Source organism: Leopardus geoffroyi, chromosome A3, assembly GCF_018350155.1.
Source record: "Leopardus geoffroyi isolate Oge1 chromosome A3, O.geoffroyi_Oge1_pat1.0, whole genome shotgun sequence".
Classification (NCBI taxonomy): domain Eukaryota; kingdom Metazoa; phylum Chordata; class Mammalia; order Carnivora; family Felidae; genus Leopardus; species Leopardus geoffroyi.
Window position 1 is genome coordinate 105,540,674 of NC_059336.1, and position 17,099 is coordinate 105,557,772.

Here is a 17,099-nt window from a genome sequence, read left to right on the forward strand (position 1 = left end):
CAGTATGCCAGTCATTTAACGAAACTGAAGTGGCTTTTCAGAAAGAGCTTGTTTTTTTCAAGTTGGTCATTTCTAACTTCACTATTATGCATACACTGACACCGCCAGTTCAGCACGCAGAGAACATTATTATTATTACCATTATTTTAAAGTACCATTTTAAAGTAGCCTCCATGCCGATTATGGAGCCCAGGGTGGGGCTTGATCGAGACCTAAGCTGGGATCAAGAGCCAGGTGCTTAACTGACTGAGCTACCCAGGCGCCCACAGAGAACATTATTTTAAGCATTCCTGTTTTGATTTAGAACATTATTTTAATCAAAAACAATAGTCATTTATTCCCTCATTCAACATACAGTTATTGCGCTTCAGCAAGGAGCCCGGTGCTGTTCTAGGAGCTGCTCTAGGACGTTGCTGTGAACCAGTCCCCAGGCCCGTTCTCGAAGGGAGTGAGCAGAGTCTGATGGGGGAGACAGATGATAAACAAGTAACAGGTGGATGAACAAGATGATTCTTTTTAAAATCCTGATAAGGGGATAAAAAAAATAGGCTCATACACTAGCATGGGTGTTCGGGGAAGGCCTCTCCAAGGAAGTGACCTTTGAACTGAGATTTGAGAAACAAGGAGGCAGCCACATAATGCTCTGGGTCAGAGTGTTCCAGGCAGAGGGAGCAGTGGGTGCCTGGTCCCAGATGTAACTAAGCAGAGCAGGATACACCAAGAACTGGCCCAAGGGAAAAGAGAATTTGGTAGGAGGACATGTACTGAGAATTTTTCTTTTTTGAACTTTTTTTTTTTAAACTGAAAACATAATCTTTGAACTCAGTTAAAAGAAAAAAAACACACAGAAGGTTTACAATAAAAGTAGGTCTCATATTTACTCTAACCTTCCCAGTCCCTCGACTAGGAAACAATTACCCGTAACTGTATTTTATGTATCCTTTCAGAAGCCTTATCATATATTCATATCCATGCATTTGTTTTTAAATGTTTATTTATTTTTGAGACAGAGAGACACACAGCATGGATGGGGAAGGGTCAGAGAGAGAGGGAGACACAGAATCCGAAACAGGCTCCAGACTCTGAGCTGTCAGCACAGAGCCTGACTTGGGGCTCGAACTCATGGACTGAGAGATCATGACCTGAGCTGAAGTCGGACGCTTAACCGACTGAGCCACCTAGGCGCCCCTCGATGTATTTTTAAAAATTTATTTTTTATTTGAGAGAGAGAGAGAGAGCATGAGCAGAGCACGGGGGCAGAGGGAGAGAGAGAGAATCCCAAGCAGGCTCCATGCTCAGTGTGGAGGCTGATGTGGGTCTCAATTCCATGACCCCTGAGGTCATGACCCGAGCTGAAATCAAGAGTTGGATGCTCAACCAACTGAGACACCCAGGCACCCCAATATATCCATGTATCTTTAATATAAAGAAGTCATAATTTAACCCATAGCACAGGACTTAGCACAGTCCCCTAATTATGGACATTTAGGTACTTTCTAGACTTTTGCTATTGAAAACAGTGCAATGATCCTTAAATGTACGTCTCTATGAAATATGTGAATTTACTTGTAGGATAAATTCCTAGCGTTAAAATTGCTGGACCATTAGGTGTATGCATTTAAAATTTTAATAGGCACTGTCGAATGTGTGTTCAGCTTTTTTATACTCTAGAGAAATTAGAGGGACTCTTCATTATAGACATCATGAAGAAGTACATTCTGATCTGGTGTGAAGGAATAATTGTCAACATTCATAAATAAGCTTAAATGAAGCTCGGGGTGCCTGGGTGGCTCAGTTGGTTGAGCGTCCGACTTCGGCTTAGGTCATGATCTTGCAGTTTGTGAGTTCGAGCCCCGCATTGAGCTCTGTGTTGACAGCTCAGAGCCTGGAGCCTGCTTCAGATTCTGTGTCTCCCTCTCTCTCCGCCCCACCCCTGCTTGTGCTCTGTCTCTGTCTTTTTTTTTTTTTTTTAATTTTTTAAATTTTTTAATTTTTGAGACAGAGAGAGACAGAGCATGAACGGGGGAGGGTCAGAGAGAGGGAGACACAGAATCTGAAACAGGCTACAGACTCCGAGCTGTCAGCACAGAGCCCGACGCAGGGCTCGAACTCACGGACCACGAGATCATGACCTGAGCCGGAGTCGGATGTTTAACCGACTGAGCCACCCAGGCGCCCCTCTGTCTCTGTCTTTCAAGAATGAATAAACATAAAAAAAAAAAAAAATAAAAAAAAATGAAGCTCAAGGTTTAAAATTTTTATTTTTATTTTTGTATTGTGGACAATTTGAAAAAAATACAAATGGGGAGAGATTAATATCATGAACTCTATCACTCAGCTTCAACAATTATCAACTCATGGTTAATCTTGTTTCATCTATGTCCTCAATCCACTTGCTCTTGCTTATTTTCTTAAAAAATTTTTAATGCTTATTTATTTTTGAGAGACAGAGCACAAGCTGGGAAGGGGCAGAGAGAGGGGGAGACACGGAATCCTAAGAAGGCTCCAGGCTGTGAGCCATCTGCACAGAGCCCGATGTGGGGCTTGAACTCATGAACCACGACGAGATCATGACTTGAGCTGGTCAGATGCTTAACCAACTGAGCCACCTAGGCGCCCCTCCCTTGATTATTTTGAAGCAAATATCAGACATTATATCCTCTCCTGCTTAAATATCTCAGGATCTGAAGGTGACTCTTTGAAGATTAGCTACCTTGTAGAATGACCCCCTTCAAGATTTGTCTGATTCTTGTCTCTGGATCAACCCAAATCGTTCCTCCCTCCCCAGGGGTATTTGATGCTTGGTAGAGAGGGGAGTCAGTGGTGAGATAACATGGTAGGCAGGAGACCCTGCATGGACTTTGGGTTTCCGTACTGGGGCTAGTGCTTCCTAGCAGCTGTGGGTCCTTAAGCAAGTCCAACCTCTTGAAGCCTCATTTCCTTATTTGGAAAGTGAGGGTTAGAGGAAGAGGTTTTTGTGGAAAGCTGAGCTTGTGGTGCCACACAGTAAGGGCTCTCAGTTACTATAAGCAGCAAGGGGCAAGGAGTGGTAGCGGGGAGAAGGGGCCATTATACCACCATCCAACATAGCAGCATAGGAATGAGGGTTGGGTGAAGATAAAGGAGAAGGGCCATTCTGTAAAAGGCACCAACAATGTTTTTGCTGTTAATGCTGAAGGGTAGCAGAATATGCCACTCTAAAATATGCCACTTTGGCATAAGGATCACTTTGAGCTAAAAGCACTTACAAAAACATCAGGTACAAGAAGGGTGCTCTGATCTTCCCCCTTTTCTTTCTAAAAGCAGATGCAACCCCCATATGGAAGATGTCTTCCCTGTACTAGGAGTTAAGTACCGTTTTTATCATCAAGGATGAGAGAAGTTGAAGCGGAGAGAGTTCTGTACAAGCAGACTTTGTCAAAACAATTTGTCTTCCTTTAGCCTCCCCATATATTTTAGTTACTTTTCCGTAACTGCCTTTCTTTGTTCAACCGATATAAAGGCATTTAAGTGGGGCACCTGGGTGATTAAGTCAGTTAAGTATTCAACTCTTGATTTCTGCTCAGGTCATGATTTCGTGGTCATGAGATCGAGCCCTGCGTTGGGTTTCACGCATTGGTGTCTGCTTAAGATTTTCTTTCCCTCAAAAAAAAAAAAAAAAAAAAAAAAAAAAGCATTTAGGTTCTGCTACTTCCTTGGGTCTTCATTTTCTTTTTTTAAGTTTTTTTAAACATTTATTTATTTTTGAGAGACAGAGCAGGAGCAGGGGAGGGGCAGAGAGAGAGAGGGAGACACAGAATCTGAAGAAGGCTCCAGGCTCTGAGCTGTCAGCACAGAGCCCGATGCGGGGCTTGAACTCACGAACTGTGGGATCATGACCTGAGCCGAAGTCAGATGCTTAACCAAGTGAGCCACCCAGGTGCCCCGGGTCTTTGTTTTCTTACGAGGGCTCCTAGGTCACATAAAACTTAAATTTGTATGCTTTTGTCTATTAATTTGTCCTATATCAGCTTAATTCTTAGGCCCAGTCAAAAACCCTAAAATGCTGGAGGTAAAATTATGCCTCCCCTTATAATGATTACACAGTAATCTTCTCAAAGCTGGAGATTTAAGGAAGATAGTGTTCCTTTATGCTTTAAGAGCATAAAATGTCCTGGAGCAGAGAATAAGGCAGGACACTGGTGAGGGTGAAAATCCCTCTGGTGGCTTCTCACCACAGGGTTTAAGAACAGGGTTAAGAACAGGGTTTGTGTCAGGGAACCTGGGTGGCTCAGTCAGCTGAGTGTCCAGCTTCGGTTCAGGTTGTGATTTCATGATTCATGGGTTCAAGCCTGCATTGGGCTCTGTGCTGATGGCTCACAGCCTGGAGCCTGCTTCGGATTCTATGTCTCCCTCTCTCTCTACCCTTCCCCTACTCATGCTCTGTCTCTCTCAAAAATAAATAAACATTAAAAAAAAAAAAAAAAAGAACGGGGTTCATGTGGTGGGACGGTTTTGAGGACAACTTATTAAAAGTCGCAGTTTTATCTTCTACTTGGGTAACTGTGCATAGTAGGTGAAGTCATTAGAGTCTTTCCTTTATATAAAATTAGAGACATTGGAAGGCTATGTTTCCGTTCAAAAAACTGACCTTTTTTTTTTTAATTTTTTTTTACATTTATTTATTTTTGAGAGACAGAGAGACAGCACAAGTGGGGAGGGGCAGACAGAGAAGGAGACAGAATCTGAAGCAGGCTCTAGGCTCTGAGCTGTCAGCACAGAGCCCAACCCCACGCGGGGCTCAAACTCACAAACCATAAGATCATGACCTGAGCTGAAGTTGGACGCTCAACCAACTGAGCCACCCAGGCGCCCCAAAAAACTGACCTTTTAAAGCATCCACTGATTCTGCAGATGCTGAGAAATAAGCTGGTGTAACCATAAACACTTGGAAATAAGAAATAACAGCAGAGTGAGAGCTTTTCAAAGCAGTCAATAAGTAAGCAGCAAAGACCGATAGTGCCCACAGGGTATTTCAAGTTACAAAGCTTTGGGGCAGGGTGTTCAGAGTCCCGGAGCACAACTAGTTGTGCAATGCTAAGTGATAGAGGAATGTGTGTTCCACTCAGACTCAGCAGTATGAGGGGCAGCACGTTTCACTGAATTTTTGATGTTTTAGGTTACTATTGTGATTGGTCACATTTTTTTTAAATAAAATTTTTTACATGTTTATTATTGAGAGACAGAGAGACACAGAATGTGAGCAGGGGAGGGGTTAGAAGAGAGAGGGAGACACAGAATCTGAAGCAGGCTCCAGGCTCTGAGCCGTCAGCACAGAGCCCAACGCGGGGCTCAAACTCAAAAACCGCGAGATCATGACCTGAGCTGAAGTCGGACGCTTATCCGACTGAGCCACCCAGGCGCCCCTGCTTGGTCACATTTTTAGAGGAATCCATTTGTCTTTATTTAGAACACAGGAATAAGAGTGTGCATGGCTTGACTGGGCTAGTGGAAGCATACACAAAGTGAATTTTCTAGTATCATGCCCTGAGCTGTAGGGCACCCTCATATGATCTCTTAATCCTCACGTCACCCTATGATAAAGCTACCATTCTCTCCATTCTATGGATGACAACACCGAGGCTCAAAGAATTTGTTCCAGATCACTTAGCAAATAAATTGTGCAGCCAGAATTTCAATCTAGGGAGGGCCTTAATAACCAGTTCAGACTCGTTATTAGACAACTTGTAATTCCACAGATCTATAGTCCTTTAAGGTTCTGAACTGGGGAATGGCTTGATCAAAATGAACAGAAAGAGCTGTCTGGTGGCATAATACAGGATTCACAGAGGAAGGAAAGAACTGGAGCATGGAGAGATCAGATGGAAGGTTGTGGCAGGAAGACAGGCGCTGGAGATCGAGTGACCAGAGTTTGGAGCTAGAAAACTCGGTTCCAGCCTGGGCTCTACCATAATGCTGCTATGGGGAACCTTAGGCAAGTTACAGCCACATCTCTGACATCTTGTTACTCCTCCCTAAATAATGGGTTGATAAATTGAGACGAGACAATCTCTTGGTTCTTTCAAACTCTAAAATTCTGCCTGGTGCCTTTAAATTTTAATGCATTCTAAAGATTTATATTATGAAAGCCCTAAATATCATCCAGAATCCCGAAAAGAATTTAGATGAAATGATTCTCAAAGTAGTCTTTTGAAAGTACAAAGGAATAGAATTTTTAGTAATTCTAAGAACATAGTTTTTAAGAATATTTTCTAAACTGGATTATATTGAGACAAGCCCATCATTTCTGCATCTTACTGTTTTGTTTAAGAACGTGATTTGAGGGGGGAGAAAAAGAACATGATTTGGGTATTGCTGCGGCAGCAGTGGTTGATGATATTAAAATCAAATAAACATATTACTCTTGAAACAAATGAAATTATTTAAACCTACCTCTCTAAGAAATTTTATGAAAATATACCTAGGAGGCACAAATTATATTATCATCAAATTAATTTGTTTTCTAAGCTGAAATTTAATTTAAAATGTGATATTTCTCCAACTGGTTCAGTCAACAGACTTTAAAGGGATTTTAGATACAGAACACAGGAAATAGATATAGTAACGTTGGAGAAAATAATCAACAAAATAGTTGTTCTGTTGCTGTGATGCTTCTAGAAGGTATTTTCAACAACTCCCTGAGGAATTGGCTCTTGCTGGAATGAAGCCAGGTTCTTCTCTCTGCTCACATCCGCAAACTTTTCTCCATTCTCATATCCTATAACAAACCATTTCCAAGCCTTGCTGAGTCCTTGGTCTCAGTGTTTTTCAGAACTGACACTGCCTCAAAAAAGAAAAAAAGAAAAAAAAAAAAAAAGGGAAAAGAAAACAAAGAACTGGCTTTTCCTCATCTACAAAGATTTGGGTTGGGGTTCCCATTCCTGGGTGGCAGAAATGGTCTTCTCCTTAGAATAAATTGAAGGGCAAAAGAACCTTCCTGAATGAAGCTTTCATCAAGCCATTTTTGTTATTAAAACATTCAGGCATCCCATTACTTCGAGTTTGAAATCTAAATTCTGCAGTTGAGATCCCCTTCCTTTGAGCCAAGCAAATGCATTAGCTTTCTTTACAGACTTTAATCCTTTACATCTGAGGTTCTATTTGGAATGCTTTTCTCTTTCTCTCTGCCAGCACATGACCACCACCTCTTGAAACCATCTATCTTGAAACTCATTTCCTTCAGGATGTTTTCCTGGTTTAGTAGCTACTTTGCAAACAAACAACTCTTGTTTTTGAGCTTTTAATCACATTAAGTGCTTTTAAGATAAATTATCCAAGTCAAGGGATAAACAACATATAGAGATTTCCATTCTTTAAGAAACCACCCAGAGGGATTTTACTTTGTGAGGAGGGATATAGGCACTTGAATTTGTAGGTGTCTTGCTTTTTAGCTGAATCCACACTAGAATCAGGGCAAAATGACTCTTTATGGTGACCTCTAGTGGGCACGGGACAATCCTACAAAATTATGAAAAGTGAAGGGCAAAGTAAAACCCTTCCCAGTAACCAGCTGGGTTACTCGGCGGTCAGAAGACCGCATCCCACCCCACCCCACCCCTACCCCACTCTTATTTTCAATTCCAGTATTTGTTTTGCATTGAACAGTTTGCCTTACAACTCACCTGTTTCGCCTCTGGCGGTCACCGCGCGGGCTGGGCTACCGGTGTCGGATGTCGCGTGAATTGCAGGTAGCAGTTTAAAATAATCCCTGACAAGTGGAACCCACTCCCTGCGCTTCGACCAGAAGGCAGGGCAGTTCGCTCTGAGAAGCCTTAAAGGGCACTTCAAGCTCCAAGAGCCAGGGCTGCAGCCGGCTCGGGGGTGCACAGGGGAAATCAAGACATTATGAAAAGGAGGGCGCAGATGAAGGCTACGGGAAAATTGTGTTCTTGCCAGTGGCAGAGCGATTCTCCTCAGACTTTCACCCCACTCTACAGAAAGCGTCCTGGGGGGGGGGGAGGGTGTTCAGGAGCGGTACACGTAGGCGCCCTTTTAGGACCGGCGCCCCACAACGTTGGGGGTGGGGCCCCTCCCTTCCGCGGGAGGACAGGCGGGAGGGCGACAACGAGCCTGGGTGCTGGGGTGTGTGGTCGCCTTTAGAGCGGCATGTGGGTCTCCGTGCCGCCAGAGGAAAAGCAAGTCGTCAAGAAAAGCAATTGCTGGGGTGCCTTCTTTGAGAAATCCCTTGGGGCGCTCTCAGAAACTGCGCTGGGTTCCGGATAGTTTCTGGAAAAAGCTCTCCAAACGCCGTCTGCCCCCGCTCCTCAAATCCTGCACCCCAGTCCTCACCCCTCCTTACCCTCCTGCCGCCTCCATTTGGCGGGGGGGGGGGGGGGAGCGGTTAAAAGGGGGCCGCCCAAGTCATCCTGATGGCCCCGGGTGGCACGCGGGAGCAGGCACCCCGGCCGCGGGGCTTAGCCGCCCCCACCCCCGGGGCTCCCCGTTGCTCCCTTCCCCGCCCCGCGGACCACTCCTGGCCGCAGCGGGCGGGAGCGGAGGGGGAGGACGGCGTCACGAGGCGGGGAGCCCGAGGTCCAGGGCGGGGCGCCGGGGAATCCCAGCCGAGCGGGCCCGGGAGGTGCGGGCGCGGGTGGGCAGAGGAGGGCGGCGCGTGGAGGGAGGTGAGCCGAGCTGAGCCGGGAGGCGAGGAGGGGGAACCGCGAGGAGGCCCCGCCCCCGCCTCGCGGAGCCGGCTCTCCGCCGCCTCCGAACCCTCTCACTTTGCCTCTCGCCTCTGGACGGCGGCGGGGCGGTTGCCGGAACCGCGGCCAGAGGGAGCGCCGGGGACCGTGAGCCATCCCGCACCGGTGCCTCCGCCCGCCGCCCGCGCCCCTCACGGGGGGCACAGCGCCGCCGCTTTGAAAGGACACCCCGGCCTCGCAGGGGGGCACCCCCCACCCCCAGGCGCTGACAGTCTCATTCCCAGCCAACGGGGCGCAGCGCTGACGCCTGAGGGGACTCCCCGGCCACCTGCAGGTACCGCCGCGCCGAGGGAGCGTCGCTAGCAGCAACGCCTGGCCGCAGAGGAGGCTAGAGCCGAGGGGTCTCCGGGTCGGCGAAGGGCAGGAGCGGAGCCCGCAGCGAGAGCCGGCCGGCCAGCCCGCGGGCCCCGACGGCGCGCTCCCCCGTCGGCCAACGGCAGGCAGGCCCCGCGCGGCGACCGGGGGGGGGGCGGCGGCGGCCTCGGGCCTCGGGGCCTCGGGGCGGCCAGCCATGACCTTCGGGCGCAGCGGGGCGGCCTCGGTGGTGCTGAACGTGGGCGGCGCCCGGTACTCGCTGTCCCGGGAGCTGCTGAAGGACTTCCCGCTGCGCCGCGTGAGCCGGCTGCACGGCTGCCGCTCTGAGCGCGACGTGCTGGAGGTGTGCGACGACTACGACCGCGAGCGCAACGAGTACTTCTTCGACCGGCACTCGGAGGCCTTCGGCTTCATCCTGCTTTACGTGCGCGGCCACGGAAAGCTGCGCTTCGCGCCGCGGATGTGCGAGCTCTCATTTTACAACGAGATGATCTACTGGGGCCTGGAGGGCGCGCACCTAGAGTACTGCTGCCAGCGCCGCCTCGACGACCGCATGTCCGACACCTACACCTTCTACTCGGCCGACGAGCCCGGCGCCCTGGGCCGCGACGAGGTGCGACCGGGCGGTGCCGAGGCGGCCCCCTCCAGGCGCTGGCTCGAGCGCATGCGGCGGACCTTCGAGGAGCCCACGTCGTCTCTGGCCGCGCAGATCCTGGCCAGCGTGTCGGTAGTGTTCGTGATCGTGTCCATGGTGGTGCTGTGCGCCAGCACACTGCCCGACTGGCGCGCCGCGGCGGCCGATAACCGCAGCCTGGATGACCGGAGCAGGTACTCCGCCGGCCCTGGGAGGGAGCCCTCCGGGTAGGACGCACTGCTTCTCTGCCCGTCCCGTCCGTCCTGTCGCGTCTGTCCGTCCCGTCCGTCGGTCCCGTCTCCGTCCTATTTGCCTCCGGGCTGCCGAGCCAGGCTAGGTTCCCGGCCCAGCGGGGCCAGCCAGGGGATGGGTTTGTCCTCACTCCCCACTCCCTATTTACTGGGACCAAGCGGCTCTGGTCCTTACACTAGACTCCCCTCTTTTTTTTTTTTAATTTTTTAACATGTATTTACCCTTGAAAGACAGAGTGAGAGAGGGGGAGAGGCAGAGAAAGGGAGACACAGAATCTGAAGCAGACTCTAGGCTGTCAGCACAGAGCCCGACGTGGGGCTCGAACTCACAAACGGGGAAATCATGACCCGAGCTGAGGTTGGATGCTTAATCGACTGAGCCACCTAGGCGCCTCTAGACTCCCTTCTTGAGGGCGAGTCGCCAGGCATGGGGAAGGGCAGGTAGAGATAAACAAGCCTCCCATCTTTTAGTTTACTTTTGAGCAAATAGCAACTAATTAGATTTCTTTAAACTTTTATTGTTAGCATTACAATTTAACCTTGGACTAAGAGCAGTTTGAATTATTTGCCAATTTTTGGTGGTTGAAAAGATGAAGTATTGTTATGGTGAAATGTGGTTTACTATGCACTGGCCACACATTCTAAACACTCTACATAATATCTACTTTAATGGAATTGTATTATCAAAGAGATTAACGACAAAAGACTCTAAATAATGGATGTCTGCCCTTTTCTCTCTTCTTTTCCTACAAAGTATGTAGTTAGCAAAGCACCTGTTCACTGCTTGGTACCAAAGATACACACTGTGGCTTTCAGAAGGGTCTTCAGTGTGGGGAGGGAAAAAATCACTACCTTGGAAAAGAAGAAACATTTAAACTGCCCCAAATCCAGAAACATTATTGGACTAGTTAATCTTTTTTTTTTTTTTCCACTTTATTGGGATAAAAAGAAAATATTTTAATCTTTCCTTAGATCATGTTTACCTTTCAATAGAGATAACACACTTCTGTTTTTAGAGCTAGTGAGTTCATTTTGCATATTTGGTTGGAGGAATTAAACAGTAAAGTTGGCTTTGAAGGGAAACAGTCTCTTGGGGGCACAAACACAAGATTGTATATTCTGTTTTACCTTTGACACTGTTTTAAGATGCCTTGGCCATTCATATTTATTTCCTTATTTATTTATTTTTCTCCTTCCATTCATTTTTAAAATTAGGTTGTGCCTGATAATCTTTTCCTGATAGAGATGTGCATGTTTCCGGTGGTATTATATGCCTTGATGTTACAGTGCATTAGTTCCACATAATAGTCTTCCTTTGGAGAGTGAAGATTGTTTTTTAATGTAAGAGGTAAATAAAATTGCCTAGTACCACAGAGTCCATTACCGATATAGTGATATCTTGGCATGAAATCCAAGATACATGCTTTAAAAGGAAATTCATTAGTAGACTAATTGTGTGTAATGTATTAGGTTCTGAGTTTTTGATTTACAGATAAGAATTACTTATTTGGTACTCATCAGTACAATGAAATTAATTTATATACCTAAATACATAAATGCCCTTGATTCTTTTAGGAAACCATAGGACAATGAGCCTTGAAATGATTCACTAGTAATTGTGGAATTCTAAGGTTAGTGAAAGTTCAAGCTACATTAGCAAAGGAAACAGGAGAATTGAGTTAGACTTCCTGAGTCTGCAAAAGAAGTGAAGGAAGAAAAGGAATTCTTGATTTGTGTATATATATTTTACGTATGTGTATAATTATTCAAGTCAGAACTGTTTCCTAGATACCCAGATATTTCAGGCAAAAGCATGTTTTTTCTTGGTTTAATGGCCCAGTTTTAAGCTTCACACTCCAAGTGTAGGTATGAAAATCAACCTCTAATCCCAAACAGGTAAGCTGAAGGACGAGTGAGCAGCTGAGGAGGCTGGAAGTCACAGAGGGAGCCTCCCATAGGCCTCCTCCAACTGACAGGGCCTCTACGCTGGTGCTTTGACAATAGTCTCTCAAACCCTGCTTGCTTGTGTTTGCCGAAATTAGACTTTTTAAAACATCATTCTGATCATCTGACCATATTTGGCACCTACCAAATAAAACCAAAACATTTTTCTTGTCCTTCAAAGCTCTTTATGGGTTACCCACAATCTGCCTTTCTTGACTTATCCTGTCGTTATTTGCAAGCATCTTTTTTGAGTATGTGCTGTTTAAGGCACTGGTCGTACTCCAAATATTGTAACTTTTTTCCTGGTTGTTTTCTAAAGAAAAGGTGTCAAATTGGTGATGTCGGAATGAGAGGCACAATTGATTAACAATTGAGTTGTTCTGGGATACAGTCTGGCCTTCAAAGTGGAAGGGGATGGAAACAAGTCATCTTTGGAAGGTTGCAGAGGTTGTGCACTGCCCAACAGTGGTGGGGGGGGGTGGTTGTCATTTATAAAAACTGTATTCACAACCTTTACAACCAGGTATGCTCCACCTGAGAACATAATAAGGAGAATTTTCCAGGTAAAGAGAACAGCAGGGGCATAGGCATGAAATTTGCATATTATGTTTAGGGAGTGTGAGTCCAATGATTGAGTGAGAGGTGGAGGCACAGCAGATGTTAGAAAGCCTCAAAGGAGAAGGATAATGATTTTATTTCGTAGGCAGTAGTTAGCTGTTGGCAGGTTTGGGGTAAGTAGGTTATGTATATAAAATCATGGGGGTCATGAGTTTTGCACTGCGAACTGGGGATGGGGAAGATTGGAAACAGGAGGATGAGTTTGAAGATCTTTGCAGAGGGAAGGATTGCTCTGAGGTGGTAAGAATGGAGAAGAAATGATCTCTCTGGAAAATATTAGAAAGACTCATAATTAATCCAGGGCATTGGAAGGATACAGGCATCAGGGACTGAGTACTTGGACTTCCAGGAGCTAGGAGTACTCCCTGTCACTTGCCGGCTCCATTTGTCCATACTGGCCTGCTCACTTGTTCCTGAACCCACCCGAATGTTCCTTACTGTGCAGTCCCTTGCCTGTCGAAATTGAATCATCCATCAAGCCCAACTTAGATTCTGTTTCTTTTTTGAAGCCTTTCCTGCCTACCTGAGTAGATGTGATGTTTTCTTTTGAATTTCTTGAGGGATTTCTTATTTGTACTACTTATTTGCCATCTATAATGTCCTTCCTAGCATGGTAGTTATTTTTTCATATAAACATGTCCTCGTTTCTAAACTAGATGAGAGGAAAAGGCCTAGAAGGCAGCTAAATTCTATACTATTTACTATGACAGCATCTTTTAGAAAAAAAATTATTTCGGCACAATAAATGTCTACTGTTTATATTATAATTCAAAATACAGCCTTCCGGGATGATATCATCTGTTGCATAGATTGAAGAGCTGTGTGGGGTAAGGCTGTGGGCTTCAGCTGGTGGAACTCTTAGTTGAGGAGGACAGGATCTTGTGCTAAGAATGAGAAAAAAAGGGGCGCCTGGGTGGCTCAGTCAGTTAAGCATCCGACTTCGGCTCAGGTCACGATCTCACGGTCCGCGAGTTCGAGCCCCGCGTCGGGCTCTGGGCTGATGGCTCAGAGCCTGGAGCCTGCTTCCGATTCTGTGCCTCCCTCTCTCTCTGCCCCTCCCCCGTTCATGCTCTGTCTCTCTCTGTCTCAAAAATAAATAAACGTTAAAAAAAAAAAAAAAAAGAATGAGAAAAAAAGTCTGTTAAATCAAGGAATGATTGTTTATCAGGTAGTGATTTTGCAAAAGGAATAAAGATAAGCATAGGATTTCTTTTTATTAATCTTTGAAATATTAGAATAGCATACAATCTTAAGTTTGGAAGAAATCTTGAGAGGTCTTCCAAATCAATAATTTGAAAGTTTTTTCTGTATGAATATGATCTTTTTTTTTTTTAAGGTTTATTTATTTGTCTTGAGAGAGAGAGAGAGACAGAGAATCCCAAGCAGGCTCTGCACTGTCAGCACAGAGCCCGACATGGGGCTTAAACTCATGAATCGTGAGATCATGACCTAAGCTGAAATCAAGAGTCCACGCTTAACTGACTGAGCCACCTACGTACCCCATGAATATGTTCCTTTTAAATTGATTTGTTCTAGATGATTAATAATCATATAAATAATGGTTTAAAGTCCAGACGCTATAAAAGCAAGCCTTTCTCCATCTCCTGGGCATTTACTTCTTTTCCCTAGATGTAACCAAAGTTACTTGATTTTGTGTGTCATTTTAGAGACATTTTATGTACTTACAAACATATCATATATATTTATAAACAACACAACAAAAACAGTACAATAATACTTTTCTGAAACTTCCTTTTCAAACTAACCAACATGTCTTGGAGATTGTTCTGTATAAGTCTATAAAGAGCTACCCAATTATTTTATGCAGCTGTATAATATTCCACTGTATGAATGTCTCATAATTTTTGGACATTTATGTTGTCTCATCTATAGAGAATGCTGCAATGAATATCCTTGTACATGTACATTATTTTGCTTTTATCCATAGGATAAACTCCTGAAAGTTAAGACATAGGGTCGAAGGGCATGTGCATTTGTAATTTGCATAGGTAATTCCAAAGTGCCCTTCAAAAAGATGATATCGTTTTATACTCCTGCCTGCAATGTGTGGGAAAATATGCTCTTTCTTTCTGTTTTTTTATTTTTTATTTTTAAAGTTTATTTTATTTTGAGAGAGAGAGTGCATGTGTATGAGCGGAGGAGGGGCAGAGACAGAATCTCAAGCAGGCTCACACTGTCAGCTCAGAGCCTAACATGGGGCTCTAACTCACGAACCCCCAGGTCGTGACCTGAGCAAAGATCAAGAGTCAGACACTCAAATGACTGAGCCAGCCAGGCACCTGACCCACTCTTTTAAAACCACTCATGGGGCACCTGGGTGGCTTAAGGGTCCGACTTCAGCTCAGGTTATGATCTCGCAGTTCCTGGGTTCGAGCCCTGCGTTGGGCTCTGTGCTGATAGCTCAGAGCCTGGAGGCTGCCTCGAATTCAGTGCCCCTCTCTCTCTCTCTCTCTCTCTTCCCCTGCTTGTGCTCTGTCACTCACAAAAATAAATAGATAAATAAAATCACTCAGCATGGCTGCCTGTGTCATAAAAGGATACTCTATGCTAGTCAGAACTTTGAGGAAAAGGTCACATATAAAGTACTTCTCACCTTTACTTTTTGGTCCCCTTTGCCTCTGAACTTATGTCCCCTCAGCCAATCTCAGCTGTTGCGTTGTCTTTTGAATTTTAAATCTCTTTATGGTGCAAAGTCTTGCTGTAATTTTAATCTGTCCTTCAGAAATTATTTCTAAAAGTTGCTTCATGTTGGAATTTTGATCTTTAATTTGTATTGCTTTGTGGTGTGGTAGTGAGAATCTGAGGAGATGTAAAGATGTTCAAGTTTTTTTTGCAGTGTTATTTTTAACCCAAGTTTTAAAAATGAAATACATAATCAAAATGAAACACCAAGTGATGGAAATTTAAAAATCAATTGTATTATTTCTATTGCCTATTAGGTCAATATTGTATAAATTCAGTAGGTTTTTAAGTACTTTAAAAATAAAAAGCAATATTTGAAACTGAAGGTGAAAGTCTCAGTGCTTTTACTTTGCAGATAAGGTGGATATTTTCAGAAGCCGGTAATTAATAGATCTCTGATAGGATTGAACATAACCCTGAATCTCAGTTAAATTTTGTTCTTGCACAGTGGACTGTTTCTTTTAATATATGTACAGTGTTTTTCTATCTGCTGCCAGTTTTAGAATGCAGTGGAAACTTTCTTTTGTCAATACTCTTTTTTTTTTAAATTTTTTTTTCAATGTTTATTTATTTTTGGGACAGAGAGAGACAGAGCATGAATGGGGGAGGGGCAGAGAGAGAGGGAGACACAGAATCGGAAACAGGCTCCAGGCTCTGAGCCATCAGCCCAGAGCCTGATGCGGGGCTCGAACTCACGGACCGCGAGATCGTGACCTGGCTGAAGTCGGACGCTTAACCGACTGCGCCACCCAGGCGCCCCTGTCAATACTCTTTTTAATCAAGGTGCTTTTTTTCTCCCTTAGTAAGCAAATTAATTTTCAATGTTGTTCTTTTTATTTTATTTTTTTTTTAAGTGAAAAGTTTGCTCACTGGAATGAAGTATGGTTCTAAGTGTTGTGAAGTGAAGCGTAAACATGCCCCTCTCTCCTCAATCCCATTACCCAGTTTCTCGGTATTCTTTCCTGAAATGCCCATATAAACGTAGGTACACGCGCGCGTGCACACACACACACGTGTGTATAAATTATATGTACGTATTTTTAAAAATTTATAACTGGGATCATTCTATAATGTTGTTTAACAATTTGCTTTTTTGTCTGCACATCTTGGAACTCTTTCCTTATCAGTTGATAGAAATCTTCCTCGTTCTTTTGAAAACCCGTAGAATGTTCCATTGTATGGCCGGGCCACAGTTCAGTCAACAAGCCTCTGTCCTGTCAGTAATAGTGATGGCTGTCATAGTAATACTTATTTCATAGTTCATATATGCTAGCCGCTTGTTAAGTTTTTACATGTATTTTGTCATCTAAGTCTCCTGTAACAATCCCGTGAGGTGGCACCGTTACTATCTTCATTTTATGAGTGAGATTTAGAGAGGTGAAGCGGCACTAAGCTCACAGAGTGGGTAAATGGTGACCCGGCATTTGATCCCATGTCCCTGCTCCATACTACTGTGGAATGTTTGGTTTTGACTCCAGTTTTTCAAAAATGCAAATGGTGGTAAAGAACAATCTTTTTCATATATCTTTTTTGCAAATTGGTGTGAGTATATATGTTAGATAAATTCTGAAGTGGACATCGCTGGATCAAGAGGATTGTGTTTAAATTTTTTTTTTTTTTGTTAATATTTTTATTTGTTTTTGAGACAGAGACAGACAGAGCATGAGCAGGGGAGGGGCAGAGAGAGGGGGAGACACAGAATCCGAAGCAGGCTCCAGGCTTCGAGCTGTCAGCACAGAGCCTGACCCGGGGCTCGAACCCACGGACTGTGAGATCATGACCTGAGCCAAAGTCGGACGCTCAACTGACTGAGCCACCCAGGCGCCCCGAGGATTGTATTTAAAAAAAGTTTTTTTGTCGGGGCGCCTGGGTGGCTCAGTCAGTTAAGTGTCC

The 17,099-nt window shown here is 44.9% G+C and overlaps 2 protein-coding genes across 4 annotated transcripts in view; one reads left to right on the top strand and one right to left on the bottom strand.

The window, feature by feature from the left end:
* The window catches only part of MTA3 (metastasis associated 1 family member 3), a 224,164-nt gene extending 215,780 nt beyond the window's left edge, over positions 1–8,384 (bottom strand). Inside the window, exon 1 of the mRNA XM_045447009.1 lies at positions 7,662–8,384. The gene's annotated coding sequence lies outside the window, so the exon portion shown is untranslated. The remainder of the gene's footprint in view (positions 1–7,661) is intronic.
* Positions 8,385–9,246: 862 nt separating this feature from the next.
* The window catches only part of KCNG3 (potassium voltage-gated channel modifier subfamily G member 3), an 84,561-nt gene continuing 76,708 nt past the window's right edge, over positions 9,247–17,099 (top strand). For 2 of the 3 annotated variants that reach the window (XM_045447017.1, XM_045447015.1), the window contains exon 1: positions 9,247–9,917. In XM_045447017.1, coding sequence (XP_045302973.1) covers positions 9,253–9,917 — 665 coding nt within the window. In that variant the 5' untranslated portion in view covers positions 9,247–9,252. The remainder of the gene's footprint in view (positions 9,918–17,099) is intronic. The other variant, XM_045447016.1, reaches the window with a different exon arrangement.